The following is a 22777-nucleotide window of genomic DNA, read 5'->3' as shown; positions in this document are numbered from 1 at the left end:
TCCTTGCCTTACTTAAATCATTCAAAGAGGTAGCCTCAACTGCTTCACTGGGCAGGGAATTCCAGATTCACAACACTGTTGTGAAAGGTTAACGCAGCATTTCTTTCTTCATATTTCCTTCCTATATCTTTCCAAGATACTGCTTCATCTGGGCTGTTGTCAGTACCTTATTTAGTAGTCATTTTTTAGTTACGAGTCTTGAGCTTTCAGTTGTAGGTGCATTTATTTGGGAAATATCCCGAAAGAATTCATAGTGGTGATGTATTAGACTTCAAAGAAAGATGGAAGTTTTTAATTTATTGCACCAGAGGACTGGAGTGAGTCGAGATCAACAAGGAAAGTTATGATGTGACTGAGTTGGTTAAAGCACCTATCATTAAGCCAGCAAATGCACATAAATGTTGATGGCCAATGACATTTGCGGGGGGGAGCTCCCAAAGCAGTTCTACGTTTGTGTAATTTGTTCATAGATTCTTCCGATTGGTTATTGAGGATCAGTTTTCATTAGTTCTTAGCAACTTTTCATTAGAGGCTTTCAATAGTATAGTGCCTATTTGTTCAAATGTGGATGGCTTGAATTTTGTGTTCATAAGCAATCAGGTTATGAACTGACTCTGTATACAAATATTATGGCTAAAGTGATGCATAGGGAGTGTGTTAAATTTTTGTAATACTTGATCCCCCTTACTGCTCATACCCTTGAGTTTCGTTTTGCTTTGTTTAGTAAAGTATAGGTTCAGTGTCCCTGGTTTATGGTGATTTTAATTTGTTAACATTATTATAGGAATACCAATGTTATTTTCATTTAAATTGTAACTTCAGCATTTTTATGGAAACTTTAAATAATTGGCTTAGATTCTGATAGTACTTTTTCCTGTTTCCTTACTGTTGCCTTTTTATTTGAAGTCTGAGGGATCTGTTGGCTAAGGTTGAGAAAAATACTTAGTGATTGTGGGTAGAGGTGCATAGAAGGTCTTGATAGGCAAGTGTTATGTGGTTTGTTAGTGTTGGGAGGATGACCAATGGTGTGTGGGTTGGGTAATGTAAACTGTTTGTGAGACTTTCTGTGACGCAGGAGTCTAAGATTAACAGGAGCAGAGTTTGGAGTCTTGGTGCTGGAATGTCAAAGTGGTGAGCAGGGTTTTCAGCGTCTGTTAATGTTGGGGGAATAGCTTTGGGCAATGAGTGGCGTGAATTTTTTTATAAGGAATATCTTGGTTAGAGGAACAGAGGGAAGTGAATTGCTGGACATAGATACAATGACATGTAATGGATATTGAGACTATTGAATAGATTGCAGAACTCCTGGAGTATTGGGGAACATTTGTTGGGGCTACTTGGAGAATTATACGGTGGTCTTGTGTCCAGAGGGTGGTGGGGATCTTGTTATTTTGTTTACAATCTACTGGTATTTTTCCAGCTCATTGACTACAGGAGCATTTATTGTCCCTGAATGATAAAATTTTGAGCTCTTTAAGAAGAAATAGGGAGCTGTCCTGGCCAGCATTTATTTGTCAGTCAGCTGTTTTGGAATCCTGCTATTTGCAAGTTGGCTTCTACATTTACCCATGTAACAGCTTTGAGTTTACACTTCTGATGTGACATGCTTTACAATGTCTAAAGGAAATGAAATATGCTTTATAAATGCATATTTTTCCTTTTTGTTAGCATTTCAGACTTTGTATCTATTAACAGTTGAATTTAGTGTCTGCTTTCTGTTAATTGTTGTTTCATTTCTGTTGACAGGTTCAACAACAGGTACATCCCAAACTTGCATCTACTGAGGATGCCTTGCAATACATTGAAGAGTTGATCCTACAATTGCTAAGCATGCTCTGTCTAGCCCAACCTCGCAGTGTTCAAGATGTAGAGGTGAGATGAATTTGAATTACAAGTGTCAAGAGTGCAGTTGATTTTAAATCCTAGGGTATTGCAAAACCCAGAGGAAACTTTGGAATTCCTGGTTTTAACTGTATTTTTGCAATTTGGTAAAATGAGAAAAGATGTGAAAATCAGTGCAGGATGTTCCAGACTCATTTATGATGATTTTAAACAACATAAAGGTATATTAAATAGTAAAACGCACTTCAAGGAAGCCTGTTAAAACACGATTAATTACATCAGGGTTATCTACAATATCTTTAAATTTACTGAGTTCTAAAACGTTCTGTTTTATTACCCTCAGAGCTAAACTTCCCCAAATAACATACCATAGGTTTTGAAGCTTAAAGTAAAATCCGGCAATTGTTACCACGCTAGGCACGAAGGCTGAAGTTGGGGTTTTTTGCCTTCATTTTGAAAGTGACTTCTTCTCTTTGTAGAGAGAGACCATATAGATAAAGTAGTAGTGAGGGGTTAAGGAAGAGATCCTTGAAGAAACTGGAGATGATGACACAGGGTTTGGGAAGAGTTCCTAAATGTGCTTTGGCTCCAATTGGATAGGCGAGATGGCAATATTGGGAGAAATGGGCATGAATCTGGGATGCAGTAACAGAACAGATTGACTTAGCATAAGAAAGGGAGATGAGAGAGTTATTAATTCGACAGAAGGGGTTGCGGGTCGGTTTTTAAGGAAGGGGATAATGATGGTTTTGATAGCTCGGGAACACTACCCGAGAAGAGTGAACCATCTACAATATCAGCTAGTGGGAATGGGTTTGCAGGAGATGAAAGTGGATTTTCGTGTTCAAGTGAGTTTGACAAAGGCTTGCGAATGAGGAAGAACCAAAAGAGGTTGGATGTCACAGCTGAGTCAGAAAATGAAGCACCGAGATTGATGTGTTCCTTTGTCACCAGGACTGGAAGGGATCCATCCAAGGATGCTGAGGGAAATAAGGTGGAGATTATGCAAATACTTGTTACTTGGAACCCAAGTCGGATCTTAAAGAATGGAAATACTTTTCTTGATAATTGGTTTACAGAATGTAGCATTACATATGCCTGCTTGCTATCGACAAGTTTGTCAGAACTGTCTCTAAGTGCTCAAGTTTTTAATGCCTTTTCACCTGTGCAACTCAACAGTGTAATTAACATACGGGAGGGTAATCTTCCCAAAAACACTGTCTTAACGATCAGAAAACAGTTTTTTGGGTGAGTTTGCCACAACAAGCCAGTAAGATCATGCCCATCACAAATAATCTGGTCATAACTTCCCAAACCTCATTACATACAGGGTGGTGCCAGAGGATGAGGGAATTGCAAATATGACACTTTGTTCAAAAAATGGATAAATCCAGCAATTACAGGTCAGCCAGTTAACCTCGCAACACTTTTATGAACGATAATTTGGGACAAAATTAATAGTAATTGAACAAATGGGGATTAAATAAGGAAAGCCAGCACAAATTCATTAAGGATAAATCATATTTACTACCTTGATTGAGTTTTTTGATGATGCAGCAGAGGGTAGTGTGGTTTCTGTAGTTCAACGGATTTCCAAAAAGTGCTACATAATAAGATTGCCAGCAAAATTGAAACCCATTTAATAGAAGGGACAATGGCAGCATCACTACAAAGGTGACTGAGTAATGGGAAATAGAGTAGTGGTGGACATTTGTTCTTTGAACTGAGGGAAAATATTCAGTGGGTTCCCCAAGGGTTGGATTTGAACCACTATTTTTCTTGATATATGTTAATGACCTAGACTTGGGTATAAAGGGAACGATTTCAGTGTTTGCTGATGACACAAAACTTGGAAGTATTGTGAACTGAGAGGAAGATGGTGATTTTAAGAGGACATAAGCTGTTGGAATGGGTGGACATGTGACAAATGAAATATATAGAGACGTGATGTGACACATTTTAATGGGAAGATCAAGGGAAGGCAGTACAAGCTAAAGAGTACAATTGTAAACTGGTTGCAGGAAACAGAAGTACTTAGGCATAAACATACACAAATCATTGATGGTGGCAGGGCAGGTTGAAAAAGTGGTTTACAAAACCATACACAGTCCTTGACTTTACAAATAGAGGCATAGAGTCCAAAAGCAAGGTGATTATGAAGAACCTTTTTAAAACACTGATTCATTCTCAACTCGAGCATTTTACTTCAGGGCAGTTTAGGAAGACATGAAAGTGCAGAAAAGTTTCAGAAAAATGGTTCCAGGAGTGAGGGAATTCAGTTACTTGGAAAGATTAACAAAGAAGAGGTTGAGAGAAGATTTGTTAAAGTTGTTCAAAATTATGATAGGTTTGGACAGAGTCGATAGAGAAAAACTGTTCACAGGTCAAAGATGAGAGGGGACAGATTCATGGAGATTGGCCAAAGCAGAAAGGTAACATTGAGAAAACATTGTTTTACACAGCAAACATTTAGGATCAAAACTTTACTACCTGAGTGTATGGTGGAGGCAAATTCAATTGTGGCTTTCTAAAGGGAATTGAATAAGCACCTGAAGAGAAAAACGTGCAGAGCTGCAAGGAAAAGGTGGGCAGCTGGACTAACTAAATTGCTTTTGCAAACCACCGGCACAGACTGGATTGGTGGAATGATTTTTTTTCTATGCTGTAAATGTTCATGATGCAAAAGCTGAGGGAAGAAAGAGGAGCACATCTTTAAGAGAAAGTTGGGGCGAGTGAGTTTGGAGAGGGCAATAGATAAGGATTTTAAATGAGAGTTAAGAAAGGTGGAACAGAGGAGGAAGTGATGCAGTGAAATAGGCGAGAAAGGCTTGGTGGAGGGAGACGCTCATTTTTATTTTTTGATGATGTGAACTGCTTTTTCCTACCTAAAATGATTGCTCCTAAAATATGTCCTTTTGTGTGCCAAATTAACTCCCATTGTGACGCACTCATCATACATTCATCTTACATTCATCTTATTAATATATAAGGCCTAATTCATTTTTAGGACTTTGTTTTAGGGCATTACAGTCCTATACACCCAGGTCATTCTCCTACTTAACTGCTAGTTTGCCTCATTTAATTTCTGTAAATTGGGATCATTAGGTGGTATTCTTTAATATGCTGCAGCCCCAAATTCAGTAAATCCAATATAATCCTCCTGTAGCTCCTAGGCCATATTTTGTTGAAATTATCAACAGCAGGATTACTTTATTATGTTTTGGAATCATTTAAATTCCTGCCAAACTATGAAAGTTTCATAAGACATGGTCCATGCAGTTAATAATTGAAATGAATAACACTGCTGACAATGAGGATTACATGGTACAGTGAAGTTTGGAATGTGCTGAGGTTTCAGAGAAGTTTCAAGACATCTGCAACTATGTTTTTGAAGTAATCCGGGTTTAACCCAACAAATTGGTTAATCGCTATACATATTAGCGTATAAAATGGCTTGTTGTACATTTAAAAAGAAACATCTGTTCATTCAAGAAGATAGTTCCTTGTACTGGAGCCAAAAAATTCTTAAATTTGTTGCATCAGCATTTGATTCAGAATGTAGTTAATCGTCATGTTCGATTATATACAACACTGTTCGCATTAGTCACCAATTTTTTTAAAGCATCCCATTTAGCATTTATTTGTTCATCAACTGCATGATTATACTGATGTTTTCAGAATACTACCAAGTTATAGCAGTCATGAGACTTTCTGAGCATTGCTTTTGTCTTACTTGTACATTAAGTCTAACTGACTTGTAGCCACTTTCTTCCAAAAGCTGTAGGAGTATTGTATTTTATTATTCAGAAAAAGAGGGCTTAATATATATATCTTAAGCAATGAATTTGCACAATTGTCTATTTTACTATGTTTTTATTTAAAAATCAGTTGGAAATGCATGGAGTATATTGAAAGAAATGACCCCTCTATAAGGAAATATTTCAAATACTTAACCTGTCCAGTAACAATGTCTGATTAAGTAGATCATTATTTACTCACAAATATTGAACTCTGAAGTACAAATAGAAGTTAAATGAATTGCTCTTCGTTAAGCCAGGATATCAGTTTTCCACATGAAAGGTTGAAGGCCTGATAGGGATGGATGTTAACATAGTTCAGCATTCCAAATAAATAATTAGTATGAATGGGATATGTTAATGAATGGCAGTGTGTTGCAAGTGACATGTAACTGATTTCACAGAATATAGAAGTTTTTTTTAACTTCTTTAGGAACGTGTGCAGAAATCATTTCCACATCCAATCGACAAGTGGGCCATAGCAGATGCACAATCTGCCATAGAAAAACGCAAACGTAGAAATCCTCTTTTGTTGCCTGTTGACAAGATTCACCCCCTTCTGAAGGTAAGTTTTGCATAATTTAAATTAAGGGCTTTTGCACCATTTTCACAAAAGTTAAATTTTATTAACATATGTGGAAGGCATTATCTATACTGCTGTTTTGGCTACAAAATTCCGTGATCAGCAAGCTGTAGTCTTTGAATAGTTCTATTCTTGTTTTGCACCAATAATTGGATTGTCCTGAAACTTTGGATTAAGTTCATAATGCAAGCTTTGTTCCTCAGAAGCAAATAGTTGTACTGTGCCTCTGTCCATCACATTGGTCCATAACTTTCTCAGAGTGGCAATCTCTGTCAGATTACCACTCCAAATAAGCTTGCTGAAATTGCATTGTCCCTGCCTTGTCCAAGCTTTCTCATTCTGGCTGAGTGAGACAGGAGCAGCAAAGTGTGTCCCCAGCATCATTGGCATGGAGTAACTGAGGCGTAGTAAAATAAATCACTCTCCTTTAAGGAGCAGGTAGGTGTCAAAGTAAGTGGTTTACCAGAGGCAGGGCACAAGGGAGAGATGGACTGAGGGCAGCACAGAGGAGGGAGTTGTTGCTATGGTGGCAGAACCATCCAAAGTTAGCAATTTAGATCGCTTCTGTCAAATGGTTCCCAGCTCAGCGCAATTGTCCAGAAGTTAGCATTTCTGAGCAATTGCCAGGTAAACCGTTATGTGGAAACCTCCTAGAGGGATTCCTCAGCACATCATTGTGGTACCTCTAAATGAGATACTGGGGAACCAGGAAGTTGCTGGCCATCATTTTTTTGGCATTAAGATACTGATTCCACTATGTTAATTAGGATGCTTAAGTTGGATAGGCCGGAAGGTACATGGTTCAAACTGAAGAAATTGTGAACCTCATCATAGTTTCTTTCTTCTCTTGACTGCAGTCCAGAATGTAGAGCAACCAAGATATGTGTAGAATTATACAATTGTAGTACGGTAAGCAGTTATTTCCAGGAAAAGATTAAAACTTGTGGGGCACCTGTGGAATGTGGAACTCTATTATCTTAAACTAACTATTCCATTCAGCTGCAATTGGTAGTTGCAAATATTTTGTTTCTGTACTAATCTCCATTCTTCCTGTACAGTCTCACAAAGTAAATCTCATTCCCATGCTGCCATTTTCTGTTATCTTCAAGCAAAGGATCTGGATGTGGTCAAGATAGAAATAGTGGTTTGGATCAGGGTTGGTTTATATTGTATTTTTGCAGCATGGCTGTGACATGGGATGAAGTATTTACTTTGCATTTAGTGGAGATGAAATTTTTTCACCAACCTGGTGGAAGGGGATGATCCACTCATTCTCAAAAAGGTTGGCCTAACTTGATGTGCTTTTTCTCAGCCAGATTTAGATTCTACCTATAGTAGTTCTCCATTGTATCAGATTGGACAAACTGTCAATTTTCAGAGGATATCACATTTTGCTATTTCTGAATATATGCAATGATCTTGGTGGACATGTTAATACATTATATTGAGCCACTTTGATTCAGACACCCCATCTGAAGTCTAATATTAACTTCCTAATAATTGTCAACACATGCAGTTCTGTGAAATTATTCAATTAAACTCATTTGGGAGGAGTCATTGTCATGTGTCTTCAGTGAGTGTGATAGTCAGTTTGACTGCAAGTCATCAGGAAGAAGCAAAAGACAAGAAGAGGAACATTCTCTCTTGGGCTGAGGGTCACAATGCAACACTTATATTTCTTATATGCAGTATTTGTACAGAAAGATAATTCTGCAGTACAAGTATGGCAATCTAGCATTGTGGAAGCAGCTTAGTGGGATCATTCATTTTCTTTTGTATGGAAAGAGAAGTGAAGCTCATGAAATAAGTGGCTTTTGTGATTATTGATGCTCAGTTTTCAAGCCCTGTGAAATAAATTAGTTTTATGATTCGTATCTAGCCTTGTCTCATTGAGTGTTCACTCAGTTTCACCTGAGTTTTAGCGAAGTACAAATCCAAAAGATTATTACTTGCTTGGAGCACAAAGGGCTGTTTTGGGAAATTATAAAATGGCATTAGATAAGAAGGCATTGAGGACAGTCCTGATTTTGTAACAGGCTTCTTTCCAGATTAATAGTATTCTTGCAGCTGAGTTTGGCTGGGGCTGTGGGGTTTCTTAGGTTATAGTGCAGCTAAGGATTTCAGCCACTAGGTGGTACTGTGGAATGATTATCAGGCTCCCGACTGTGGTTGTCATTTTGTTTTTAGAGGATTTTTTTCCTCCCCTTGGCATACTAAGCCTTTCAAATGTGATTTTTCCCTACTCGGTCAATAATTGGAGCATTTGGAACCCTCGGCCTTTTAGAGATCTCCTGATATTGGGTAGAGGCCTCCTGAAATCTGACTTTAACAAAAGGTCATCAGTCTGAAATAGTAACTCTGTTTCATTAACTTCAGGTCTCATACCACACCCAATCTCTGGGATCTTTCCCCCAAACAATCTCTATTTGTGATGCAAAGCGTTGTTGAATTTTGAAGGGTAGAAATCATAAACTGATTTTATGCTCTACATCTAAATGGAACAACTATTCACTTCATTGGCAAACTAGAACCTTTTAGTTGAAAGAGGGTTTTTAAAAAAATTACAATTAGTCAACAATTGCACAAGCTTTATGCAGAGTTCTTTGAAAAATAAACTGCGGGTGAAACTAGCAGAAGCTATTTGCCATGGAGCAAGAACCTAATGGCTGTGGCTCAAATTAGGAAGCAGTGTTGGTGCACTGCTACATCAAAATACATTTATGTAATGCATTTCATGATCTCTGGTCAAACTAAAGTGCTTTTGAGCTACTTTTTTGAAATGTGGTAACTGTTGTAGCAGTAGCTAATTTGTGCATAGTAAACTTCCACAAGTAGCAATGAGACAACGACCAGATATTTTGTTGTTAATCAATGTTTTTATTCCGATTCAACCCAATCAAGTCTACTTCAGAGTCTCAACAAGTTGAGACATTTCCAATCCAAGCTGACAAGACAGGGCTCTCACTTCCTATCTTGGGCCTCACTGACATGATCCAAGCTGATTGGATTAGGCATAGCTTCTCCTCCAAGGCTTGATCTCATTTGCATCTTAGCCAAAAGGTCGAGATGCTGCTTTTAAAAATTCCTTCAAATGAAGCTGAAATGTAACTAATGACTTCAACCAAGCATAGCATGTCAATACTACACTTGATCTTAGCCAAAAGGCTGACTCCTGGCTGGGAGATTTGCTTGTGTGGTTCAGGTGGATTTAAACTAATGTGGTGGGGGGGAAGGGAGGGGAGAGAGGGAATCCGAACAGTGGGTCAGCAAGTGTAGAGATTGGGGATGAACCTGGCATCAAGGCCAGGCTAGCTAAGAGGAAGAGCAGATTGGGGGAGGCCTGAACTTAAAGCCTGGAATTCTGGAGCGCATCTGCTTCAATGTAAGGAGTATAACAGGGAAGACAGATGAACTTGGCCTTGATTCATGCATGGAACTTGGATGTGATTGCAGTAATGGAGACTTGGTCAAAAGAGGGACAGGTCTAGCAGCTAAATGTTCCGGGGTATAGGTGTTTTAGGCGAGACAGAGGGGAAGGCAAAAGAGGTTGGGAGTTGCAATATTAGTTAGGGAACATATTACAACTACGGGGGAGGGTACCTTGGAAGAATCATGTAATGAGACACTGGGTAGAGCTCAGAAACGGGAAGGGGCTGTCACTATGATGGGGATGTACCTCCCAACAGCCCAGGAGAAGTTGAAGAACGGATATATAAGCAGATTTTGGACAGATGTAGAAATGATAGGGTTGTTGTAGTTGGAGACTTTAATTTTCCTCATATTGACTGGAAATCCCTTGGGGCTAGGGATCCAGATGGGATCCAGGAAGATTTTTTGGAACAATATGTAGATAGTCTGACTAGCGAGGGAGCTATACTGGACCTGGTATTAAAGAATGAGCCTGCCCAGCTCATCAAAGTTGCAGTGGGGGAACGTGTGGCGAACAATGACCACAATTCCTTAAGTTTTTAGATACTCGTGGAAAAGGACAAATGTCCTCTGGTTAAAGTGCTAAATTGGGGGAAAGTTAACTACAACCAAATTAGGCAGGATTTGGAGGCTGTTGTTTGGGAGAGGTTGTTTGAAGGTAAATCCATCTGGCATGTGGAAGTCTTTTAAGGAGCAGTTGATTGGAGTGCAGGACAGGCATGTACCTGTGAAAAGGAAGGACAGGAAAGGCAGGATTTGGGAACTGTGGATGACTAGGGAAATTGCGAGTCTAGTCAAAAAGGAAAAGGATGCATACAAAAGGTCTAGGCAACTAAAAACAGATGAAGCACTTGAAGAATACAGGGGAAGTAGAAAATAACTCAAATAGGGAGTTAGGAGGGCACAAAAGGGTCATGAAGTTTTTTTGGCAAGCAGGGTTAAGGAGAATCCCAAGGCATTTATTAGAGAAAGAGTTGGTCCATTCAAGGACAAAGGAGGGAAATTATGCGTTGAACCAGAGGAGGTGGGTGAGATCCTTAATGAGTACTTTGCATTGATATTCACAAAGGAGAGGGACTCATTGATAGTGTCTTGGAGGGGTATGTAAACCCTCTAGAGCAACTCGTCATTACGAAGGAGGAAGTGTTAGGTGTGTTAAAAAGTGTTAAAGTAGATAAATCCCCAGGGCCAGATGGCAGATTACTGAGGGAGACGAGAGGAAATTGCCGGGCCTCTAACAGAAATCTTTGGTTCTTTGTTGGCCTCGGGTGAAGTCCCAGAGGATTGGAGAATTGCCAAAATTGTCCCATTATTTAAGAATGGTAGCAATGATAACCCAGGTAATTATAGGCCAGTGAGCTTGACATCAGTGAAGTGAAATTGTTGGAGAAAATTCTTGGGATCTAAACACATTTGGAACTGAACGGTCTTATTAATGACAGACAGCATGGTTTTGAATAAAGGAGGTCGTGTCACACTAATTTGATTGAGTTTTTTTGAGGCAGTGGCGGAAATGATTGAGGAGGGAACGGCCGTCATGTTGTCTACCTGGACTTTAGTAAAGCATTTGACAAAGTCCCTCATGACAGACTGGTGCAAAAGGTTAAATCACATAGGATCATGGGTAAAGGAGCTAGATGGATTCAGAACTGGCTTGGCCATCCAAGACAGAGGGTAGTGGTGGAAGGGTGTTTTTCTGATTGGTGATCTGTAACTAGTGGTGTTCCACAGGGATCAGTGTTGGGATCTGTTGTTGTTGTAATGTATATAAATGACTTGGAAGAAAACGTAGCTGGTTTGCTCAGCAAGTTTGCGGATGATACTAAGATTGCTGGAATTGTGGATTGTGATAAAGATTGAGAGTACAGCAGGATAAAGACTGGAAAATTGGAGAAATGACAGATGGCATTTAATCTGGACAAATGCGAGGTGATGCATTTTGATAGATCCAATTCAGTTGAGAGCTATGAAATAAATGAACCATCAGGAGCATAAATACACAAAGCGATTTGGGAGTACAGGTTCACAGATCCTTAAAAGTGGCAGGATAGGTGGAAAAGATGATGAAGAAAGCATAAGGCATGCTTGCCTTCATTGGCCAGGGCATCAAGTATAAAAGTTGGCACATTATGTTATATAAAAATTGGTTAGGGCCACATTTGGAATACTGTGTTCAGTTCTGGTCGCCACACTACCAGAAAGACGTGGAGGCTTTGGAGGGAGTACAGAGAAGATTTACCAGGATATTGCCTGGTATGGAAGGTATTAGCCATGAGGAGAGATTGAATAAACTGGCATTGTTCTCCCTGGAAAGACAGAGGTTGAGGGGTGACTTGATAGAAGTTTATAAAATTATGAGGAGCATAGATGAAGTGAAGAGTTGGAAGTTTGTTTCCCAGGGCAGAAATGACAATTACAAGGGGGCACAATTCAAGGTAAGAGGGGGGGAAAGGTTCAGTAGAGATGTGCAGGGGGTGGTGGATGCCTGGAATGCACAGCCAAGTGAGGTGGTTGAGGCAGACACATTAGTGACATTTAAGACTTAGTTGGATAAATACATGAACAGGTGGGGAATAGAGAAATACAGGCAGTTGTTCGAGATAGGAAAACATGATCGGCACAGGCTTGGTGGGCTGAAGGGCCTGTTCCTATGCTGTACTGTTCTTTGTTTTTTCTTTGACACTGTGGAGGACTCCCTGGTCTTTGAAATAGGGATATCAGATCTTTTACTTTCACTGGAGAGGGAAGAAAGTCTTCAGTTTAATGTGTCATTTGTCTCTTCGTTTAATTTGATGATTCCTTCTGCTGTATTAATTTATCAGTTCACTGCCAGATACTCCAGTTTTCCTTTAATTCACCAGTATACCTGATGCTGTTTGAATTTATGAATTTGCTGGTGTCTTGTTGCTTCTCGTTTTGTGGTACCTGCTGTTACGTTGTGATTCATCCATCCATTGACACCTACCTAGTTGTGCTGCAATGTATTTTTTTTTGTGCTCAGTGAGATGATGTGGCATTTATTTGTTTGAGAATTTAGCTTTCCTGGTGTGATTGGCATCAAAACAACCAGTGAAATATTTGTTCTAATTTAAGTTTATTCTGTAATTTTTTTCATCTCCATCTTATTATAGGCATAGCTCCCCTTTATTTGTTGTATTGTCATTGCATCTTTTTTGCAACAAATATAAATTTTTTTGACATACTGTGTGAAGTTTTATGGCAATCAACCAGTGGACTTGAGGACTTTGTTTCTAATCTTTGGATCCATTCCAACTCTAGAGGAAGGATGCTCTGATTTGAAGTAACGCTTGAATTATTGCAAGAGTTAAGATTTGAATAGAATAAGTAATGACACTGGCAAAGTTGTAGGATTATAACATTTTCAAATTACTTTCATTCAATTATGTTTCAAAACCACAAAGATAGGAATAGCACATTTAGTTGATGAAAAGGTAAATAACAGGTAGGACCTATTAATGAAAAACAATTCCAAACTGATTTATTTCAATTCAGTTATATCCTTATTTTATAAATATACCTCCGAAGCAGAATCCCCCTAATTTAGTTCATGTTTTACCTTTTAAATTACACGACAACTGGCCTCTTTCATCTAGCTACTATAAGATCAAAGGTTTGCACATCCAGTTGTTTGGATATTACCCACAAAGCTGAATCATCGACACAACCTTGCCCCTCATTATTTACTTGAACCAGTAGAAAAAACATCTACTGGTCTCTTTCACCCAAGTTTTCTGTCTTTAACCCACAGAAAATCTGGCCCTTCCCTCCAGCTCTCTTGTTTTAACTGACCAGGAGACTAAAGGGTTACACATGTTTGCAGAATGATAGAAATACCTTTAATACCTGTTCACAACTGGAACACTGATCCTGCAAGACCCGCAAACAATCAATGTTTGATAAGCACACTGTTTCAAGGCTTCTCACTTCCCTGACTACAATTATGACCCTGTGAAGTCAGAAGCCTCAAAATTTCTTCGAAGAGTCTTGAGTGTCTTGCTGATGTATGTATTGATACAATTGGTATGCTTTGTGTCTCTTAATATTTACAGGCTTCTTCATCATTTTATTGTCATACCCTCTTCAAGACCTTGCATTTCTTAAGTGCTTGATGGCAAAGATAAACTGACCATTACTATTTTCCATTAACTTAACACTGTTCTCAAGACTATCAAGTTCGCAAGCTTAAATGACCAATCTGACTTCATCACATTGTACATTCTCAAACATAACAGATATAGAAGTTATAATATGCAGTCCAAAATTACTCAGTTGCATTGTTAATTCGGGCTTTTCGGACCCTATTATAGAAAGTAGATAATTTATTTGTTCCTTCAGTCCAGTATTTGATGGATGGTATTTTTCATCACCTTTCAGGAGGTTCTTGGTTACAAAGTTGACCATCAGGTTTCTGTTTACATCGTAGCAGTGTTGGAATACATATCTGCTGACATACTTAAGCTAGCGGGCAATTATGTACGAAACATAAGGCACTACGAAATCACCCAACAAGACATTAAAGTTGCCATGTGTGCTGATAAGGTAAGAAAGCAAACTATTTTTTCTTGAAAGCTGTTTTACCAATGTTTTTATTTACTCTGTCAAAATTACACCTTCCCCTGACAAGCAATGGAATATGATTCAGTTGGTTGGGAGGACATAAGGAGTTGCAAAGGGATATAGATAGGTTAAGTGAATGGGCAGAATTTGAGACTAGAGTATCATGAATAATTTTCTACTATTTCCATCATCTCCAGCATAATGCTGTGTACTCAGTTGATCATATGGTCAGATATTTTATTAACTGAAGACTGAGAAACTTCAAGAATGAATTACACCAATTTCAGATAATTATAGCCCAGAGATTGGCAAGTCTTTCTTTCCACCATTCTTCCCCCACATCATGTGTTGCACACATTCTCTCTCAATTGGTAAGTGTATTGTCCATTGTAGCTCTGTGCTATACAGAGCAGGTTCAATTCTGCCTATGCTGAGTTAGACTGACAGCTACAACTGGACTTGAAGCCCATGTTTCCTTATCTAAATTTCAACATTGGTTACTGTCTTGCCTCAGGCTCAGACTGGGACACATGTTTCTCTCCAACAACTCTGCTCCCTACCAACTCAATTCCAAAGCCATGTGGCATGCAACTCTTTCCTATCTCAAACAAACAAAAACTCTTCTCCCATATCAAACAAACAAACCTCAGGGTAATTGCACCAAGACAAAATATTTTTTTCAGTTGAATGCATGATCTCAACGGATGCTGGACTAACTCAGTTTTCTCATCCCAACTCTGGTCTTAAGAACTTACAATTCCAGTTATTTCATTTATTGTCAAAACTATGAGCAAGAAACGATCGAGGGAGTCCTCAAGACAAAGCCATGATGCACAAAATAACTTTGCCAGTCACATGCTAATGGTATCCAATGAAACTGACTTGCCTTTTCTCTTGAGGATGGTGGAGGGATGTTCCTGGGTTGAGGCCAAGGACTGCTATCCCCAGCAGGCTGAGAGTTTTAGTGGATTTGGATGGCATGGTAGCACAGTGGTTAGCACTGCTGCCTCACAACGCCAGGGACCCGGGTTCAATTCCAAGTCACTGTCTTTGTGGACTGTGCACATTTTCTTCATATCAGCATCGATGCCCCAGATGCTCCAGTTTCCTCCCATAGCCCAAGGATTGCAGGTTAAGTAGATTGGCCATGATAAAGTGCCCCTTAGTGTCAGGGGGATTAACAGGGTAAATACGTGGTGTTACGGGGATAGGGCTAGAATGGGATTGTTGTTGGTGCAAACTCGATGGGCTGAATAGCTGCCTTCTGCACTGGATTTCTGTGGTTTCAATGATTCATCTGCTGCGTGCAGCAGCATGGCTGGTTACGCAAGCTATGCTCTGGATTTCCTGTCCTGTACTTCCTGTCCTGCTGTTCAAGAGCACCCTAACAGCAGCATGTCTATGTAGAAAAACAATACGAGAATTCAATCACAGGACCTAGTATGGTGCCATATAAGGCAGGAGCCCAGAAACAGTAGAAAGAAACTATCGGAGAAATCATCAGAGGGATAGAGAGAACAATGCCAGGTAGGGGGCAGGGAGTGATCCCGAAGTAGTTCCAAATAAGAAGAAACCAAGAAGAGCAGAGAAAGATGCACCAAGCAGACAAAAGGTTGCGCTTGGTAGACTTTTAGTAATGATGGCTCAGGAGATGCACTGGAAATCAGGGAAGACAGCAGAAGGTTAGTGATTCCGTACTGCAAGCCATTTCGGAACTTCTGGAAAGAAATCCATGGCAAGATCTTCAAAAGTGAAGACTGGAATCTTTGTGTGAGAGAGACAGAATTTCATAGAGGTCGATTGACTAACTGTGTTTACTGATTCTGGCTGGATTGTTGAGAAATCTGTGGAATCTGTCTTGGTTGCATCTTCCACTTATGATGAAGTATGGTGCGTTCGGCCACTGCTTACTTAATTTATATACCTCTCATATTAACTCTGAATGTTCGAGTATGTGATAGATCTTGTACATTGTTTTAATTTCCTGACCTTGTATAATGAAGTCTACCTTTGTTCCAAACTTACGGGATCTTGTGGCTTTATTCTCTTAACAAGTGCCTGGAATCTCAATTTTTGTCCAAACATCTGGGGTTCTCTTCCAGGACAAACACTATGCACAGTCTTTTGATAGCTCAGCGTCAAACTATTCACTTGTTTTAATTACAGGAGAAGCCACTGCTCAGTTGAACCAAGATGTGGAGATGCTGGCATTGGACTGGGGTAAACACAGGAAAAAGTCTCAGAACACCAGGTTAAAGTCCAACAGGTTTATTTGGTAGAAAACGACACTGGCTTTCGGAACGCTGTTCCTTCGTCAGGTGAATGGAGAGTTCTGATCACAAACAGGGCATTTAAAGGCACACACAGTTTACAGAATACTGATTTAGAATGTGAGTCTTTACAGCTAATCTATTCAAATCATAAAGGTGCAAACAATGTGAGTGGAGATAGCATTAAACATAGGTTAAAGAACTCCCAGCTTTTGTCGTGACACCACAGACTTCCTACAAAAACTCAGCACACATGGAGCACTTGAACCAGGGGCACTCCTTGTCACAATAGATGTCTCGGCGCTCTACACCAACCTCCCCCATGACAGTGGCATTGCTGCAACTGCCTCAGTACTCAACGCCAACAGCTGCCAGTTTCCGGATGCAATTTTACAACTCATCCGCTTCATCCTGGACCACAATGTCTTCACCTTCAACAACCAGTTCTTCATTCAGACACACAGAACAGCCATGGGGATCAAATTCGCACCTCAAAATGCCAACATCTTCATGCACAGGCTTGAACAAGACTTCTTCACTGCACAGGACCTTCAACCGATGCTATTCACTAGATACATCGATGATATTTTCTTCCTTTGGACTCATGGTGAACAACTACTGAAACAACTATATGATGATATCAACAAGTTCCAGCCCACCATCAGACTCACCATGGACTATTCTCCAGAATCGGTTGCATTCTTGGACACACGCATCTCCATTAAGGACGGTCACCTCAGCACCTCACTGTACTGCAAGCCCACAGATAACCTCATGATGCTCGACTTCTCCAGCTTCCACCCTAAGCATGTTAAAGTAGCCCTCCGTATACACAGGATCCGCTCAGATAAGGAGGACTGTAACAGGCACCTCCAGACGCTGAAAGATGCCCTCAAGAAAAGGATATGGCGCTCAACTCATTGATCGACAGTTCCGGTGCTCTACAGCGGAAAAACCCCACTGACCTCCTCAGAAGACAAACACAGGACACAGTGGACAGAATACCCTTCGTCGTCCGATACTTCCCCGGAACGGAGAAGCTACGACATCTTCTCCGGAGTCTTCAACATGTCATTGATGAAGATGAGCATATTGCCAGGGCCATCCCCACACCCCCACTTCTTGCCTTCAAACAACCGCACAACCTAAAACAGACGATTGTCCGCAGCAAACTACCCAGCCTTCAGGAGAACAGTGACCACAACACCACACAACTCTGCCACAGCATCCTCTGCAAGACATGCCAGATCATTGACATGAATGCTATCATCTCATGTGAGTACACCATCCACCAGGTACACGGCACATACTCTTGAAACTCGGCCAAGATTGTCTACCTAGTACGCTGCAGGAAAGGATGTCCCGAGGCATGGTACACTGGGGAGACCACGCAGAAGCTACGACAACAGATGAATGAACGCCGCTTGACAATCACCAGGCAAGACTGTTCCCTTCCTGGCGATATGTTCGTCTTCATCAATGACATGTTGAAGACTCCGGAGAAGATGTCGTAGCTTCTCCACTCCGGGGAAGTATTGGACGACGAAGGGTATTCTGTCCACTGTGTCCTGTGTTTGTCTTCTGAGGAGGTCTGTGGGGTTTTTTGCTGTAGAGCGTCGGAACACTTCAGCGGTCATGGGCATTTAGCCTCTGATCTTCAGGTAAACGGTCTCCAAGGCAGCCTTCACGACAAATGACAGTGCAGTCGCTGAGCAGAAACTGATAGCCAAGTTCCGCACACATGAGGATGGCCTCAACCAGGATCTTGGGTTCATGTCACACTATCTGTAACCCCCATGGCTTGCCTGAACTTGCAACATCTCACTTACTGTCTTGTCTGGAGACAATACACATCTCTTTAACCCATGCTTAATGCTATCTCCACTCACATTGTCTGCACCTTTAAGACTTGAATAGCAGATTAGCTGTAAAGATGTGCATTCTAATCAGTTTTCTGTAAACTGTGTGTGCCTTTGTATGCCCTGTTTGTGATCGGAACTCTCCACTCACCTGACAAAGGAACAGTGTTCTGAAAACTAGTGACGTTTACTACCAAATAAACTTGTTGGATTTTAACCTGGTGTTGTGAGACTTCTTACGGTTAAACCAACTCAAAGGAGACAACTGATGTACTGACAGACAACCAACATGTAGAACCTAGATTGACAAGTTCTGTTACCTAATTCAAGTTTACTAGCCACCATCGAGATTTTATTTTGTCGAGATACTGCAGATTTTTTTTTGCAGTGAGTTAAATGTAAAAGTGATGGAATTTTAAAAATTTTTTATTGTTGGGAGGACAGTGCTGCTATAATATTCATTCTGTTTCATAGTGTATGCTTGAGTTTAATGTGTATTTTGTACCTCCCAACACACCAACACCGGATCTAGAGCAAAATTGAAATTTAAACTAGTTTTACTGCAGACACTTAGTATGCCATATAGTTCAGATACAAACAAGGCCTCCAACAGGTATAAGTTTACATTTTGTTCACTTGTATATTGTATTTAAAATTTAAATCATGAGAAATACCATGAAAAGGTAATTAGAGCAAATGGTTTCTTTTGACATCTTCCAAAGATTATGGGTTTAACAGGCTTTAGCCTTCCAAAAATAAGAATAACATAGTACATGTTATCCACATGGTGCGATAAGATAATGTGGTTTATTATTGGTGATTTCAAGATATTAACTCCACATCACCTCATTCTGTTTGACATGAAGGGGTCAACCCATCCGTTGATGAACACTATCCTTTCACTTCAGTCTAGCCTACATAAAATTTATACACACAAAATTAACCTATCTAAATTTTGAGATTATAATATTCACTGTCCCCGGTAGGCCTTAATATTTATTAGTCATAAATTAATTTTTGGCCATTCTTCGGCACCCCATTCTTTGGCAAAAATTGTAAATGTGCTTCAGAATGAATGTTAACCATATGACCTTGGAGCACACGTGAATGCCTTCTAGCAATTCCAAATATTTGTTGCTTTTGTTTTTTTTTTCAAGATGGGTGAGGTTCCTGGTTGCAGGGGAGTATTGATCTTTAGCTCAGCCTACCTTCACATCTTTGCAATTTGATTCCATTCATCACATGCAATTCTTGCTGGATTTCTGGGTGCTTATTGCCGATACTCCCAGTGAAGGCACGAGTAAGCATAATGACTATTGCAGACTCAGCCGCTAAGAACTTGATTGTATCAATTGCTGTTGTGTGCCAGGTTAAGTATGATTTAGCAACCTTAAATCAACTCTGGCCTTGTGGTTTTTCACTTTCTGATTGCTCTAAGGGTTCATGTTGACTTCTAACTGGTGAAGAGATCAAACATTGATCCAAATGGGAAACCTGTGGTGCCAGTTTAGGATCTGAATCTGGCCTTCCATAAACCCAAGAGTGCAATGTTTGAATTGAAGATAGCTTCTCCCTTAGAAAATTCTAAATTACTCTGAGGTTTGTGATGGGTCGTTTATGTTCTCTTGTTGTTCCTGAGTATAGAACTGATGCCTAAAAGTGGAACGCCTTTAAGTATGGAATGTAGTCATGCTCAAACTATAAGTTCGTCTGGTTGGAAATTTAGCTATGTATTTGTCTTAGCTGCATGTAGAAGAATGCAAACCAGTCTCCAACATGTGTTATCCGTTTTCTCCAATTGCACAGTGTAGAAACTGAAAGCCAAAATTATGTTTTCTAGGTACTAATGGATATGTTCCATCAAGATGAGGAAGATTTAGGTGTAATTGAAGAGGAACCCATTACCACTGGCGAACAAACTTACTATGATTTAGTGAAGATGTACATGTCTGAGATTCGGCAATATCTAAGAGAATTGAATCTCATCATCAAAGTCTTCAGGGAACCCTTTGTATCAGATGCTAAGCTGTTTTCTGCAAATGTATGTTGTAAATTTTGTAAACACCTTTTTCAAATGTACACGTTCTTATAAGTCTGTTGCCCTCTTTCATAATACAAACATTGCCTTTTCTTTCCCTTCATTGTGCTTCCTGTACAATGTCTGTAGCTGTAATGCTAAGCAGTCTATGGCTGAGTTCTTTATGGCTGCCAGTACATGCACATGTCATAGAGTCATAGAGGTTTACAGCATGGAAACAGGCCCTTCGGCCCAACTTGTCTGTGCTGCCCTTTTTTTAAACCCTTAAGCTAATCCCAATTGCCTACACTTGGCCCATATCCCTCTATACCCATCGTACCCATGTAACTATCTAAATACTTTTTATAAGACAAAATTGTACCTGCCTCTACTACTGCCTCTGGCAGCTTGTTCCAGACACTCACCACCCTCATGAGTCTGCGTGAAAAAATTGCCCCTCTGGATACTTTTGTATTTCTCCCCTCTCACCTTAAACCTAATTTTAGACTCCCCTACCTTTGGGAAAATGTATTGACTATCTAGCTGATCTGTGCCCCTCAGCATTTTATAGACCTCTATAAGATCACCCCTCAGCCTCCTATGCTGCAGAGAAAAAATTTCCAGCCTCTCCTTATAACTCAATCCATCAAGTCCCGTTCATCCTAGTAAATCTCTTCTGCACTCTTCCTAGTTTAATAATATCCTTCCTATAACAGGGTGATCAGAATTGCACACAGCATTCCAAGTGTGGCCTTACCAATGTCTTGTACAATTTCAACAAGACATTCCACTTCTATATTCAGTGACCAATGAAGCCAAGTATGCTGAATGCCTTCACCACTCTGTCCAACTGTGACTGCGCTCTCAAGGACCTATGAACATGTACCTCTAGATCTCTTTGTTCTGTAACCCTCCCCAGTGCCCTACCATTAACTGAATAAGTCCTGCCCTGGTTCAGTCTATCAAAATGCATCACCTCGCATTTGTCTAAATTAAACTCCATCTGCCATTCGTCAGCCCACTAGCCCAATTGATCAAGATCCCGTTGCAATTGGAGATAACATCCTTCGCTGTCCAGTATGACACCAAAAGCGATGTCATCTGCAAATTTACTAACCATGCCTCCTATATTCTCATCCAAATCATTAATATAAATGACAAATAACAGTGGGCCTAGCACTGATCCCTGAGGCACACGGCTGGTCACAGGCCTCCTCCAGTTTGAAAAACAACTCTCTACAACCACCCTCTGGCTTCTGCCAAGAAGTCATGATGTGGAGATGCTGGCATTGGACTGGGGTAAACACAGTAAGAAGTCTGACAACACCCAGGTTTAAGTCCAACTGGTTTATTTGATAGTAAACTCACAAGCTTTCAAGGTTTCTCTATTCGTCAGGTGCCCTTTTTTAAACAAATTTCTAAATGTACAGTCTCTTCTACCCACCAAATTCTAGCAATTCTGTGGCTTAGATCTGGAACTCATTTTGCCACTGGACATGTCCCTTTTCAATTCATTGCAACCTCATTTGACTTTGCTGTAAAGCATACTGGATGCTTCAGTTTTTTCTCCAGTTAAGAGAGTGCCTGAATTACTAGCATTCAATAATAAGCCACATTAAGATTTTTTTCCATACGTGTCTCCATTAAACATGTTTTTTTTTCGTAGTTAGGAAAGGAAAATACCTCCTTAACGTGCCATCTTCCAAGTGTTTCATTTTAAGATGTAGATTTATAGTCTTAAATTTTAGATGTTTTAGTTTTATAAAAATGAAGTTACATTTAAATTGCATTTCAGAAAGCAAACAACTGCATTTACGGTGTTTAGCACTAGATGGCAATACATTTCCAAATGTGATATTTAACTCTGAAACTATTAACTTGTTTTCCATGTTGAGGAAATGTTTAATTAGATTTTCTAAATTTTTCACAAAAATGGCAATGAAAAATTCAACTTAAAATAGTTGAGGTTAAATAAATTCTATTGGTATATGATTATGTCATCAATACACGTAACAACAAATTGAAATCCGAAAGATGTTCACTTGGTCTTTTTCATCATTTTGTTGCCTCTCCAAGGCTGACATTCTTGTTTATTATTGGCAGTTAGGTTGTTGCTCTTTTGCTGGTTTCCACATGGAGAATTTTTATTATTGTTCTGAGGTTTTCTGGCAGCGTTTGTTTACTTTTTATTCGTTTATCCTTTTTTGAAGAAAATGGAAGGCTCCAGCGCCTTCAGACTTGCCATAGTTGATGCCTATACAGCTAATTTTTGTGATAAATTATGTGAAATGTCTCAGATTCTTCACCGGAGGGATCCTGAGAGAGAAAATTGTGAATGCAAAGCTGCAATAACTGCACTGGAGCCCCATATAACTTATCTGGCTTGCTAACTTGTCAAAACA

General features: G+C 39.8%; 1 protein-coding gene across 2 annotated transcripts in view; it reads left to right on the top strand.

Annotated features, from left to right (window-relative positions):
* sos1 (son of sevenless homolog 1 (Drosophila)) overlaps positions 1-22777 on the top strand; it is a 249865-nt gene that overhangs the window by 131467 nt on the left and 95621 nt on the right. For both annotated transcript variants that reach the window (XM_080200167.1, XM_080200166.1), the window contains exons 2-5: positions 1747-1872; positions 6073-6204; positions 14047-14211; positions 20199-20399. In XM_080200167.1, the coding sequence (XP_080056293.1) occupies positions 1747-1872; positions 6073-6204; positions 14047-14211; positions 20199-20399 (624 nt within the window). The remainder of the gene's footprint in view (positions 1-1746; positions 1873-6072; positions 6205-14046; positions 14212-20198; positions 20400-22777) is intronic.

Source organism: Carcharhinus amblyrhynchos, chromosome 12 (assembly GCF_965287045.1).
Source record: "Carcharhinus amblyrhynchos chromosome 12, sCarAmb.v2.hapA, whole genome shotgun sequence".
Classification (NCBI taxonomy): Eukaryota; Metazoa; Chordata; class Chondrichthyes; order Carcharhiniformes; family Carcharhinidae; genus Carcharhinus; species Carcharhinus amblyrhynchos.
The sequence above is the reverse complement of the archived record's forward strand: the minus strand, read 5'-3'. Positions and strand labels throughout refer to the sequence as shown.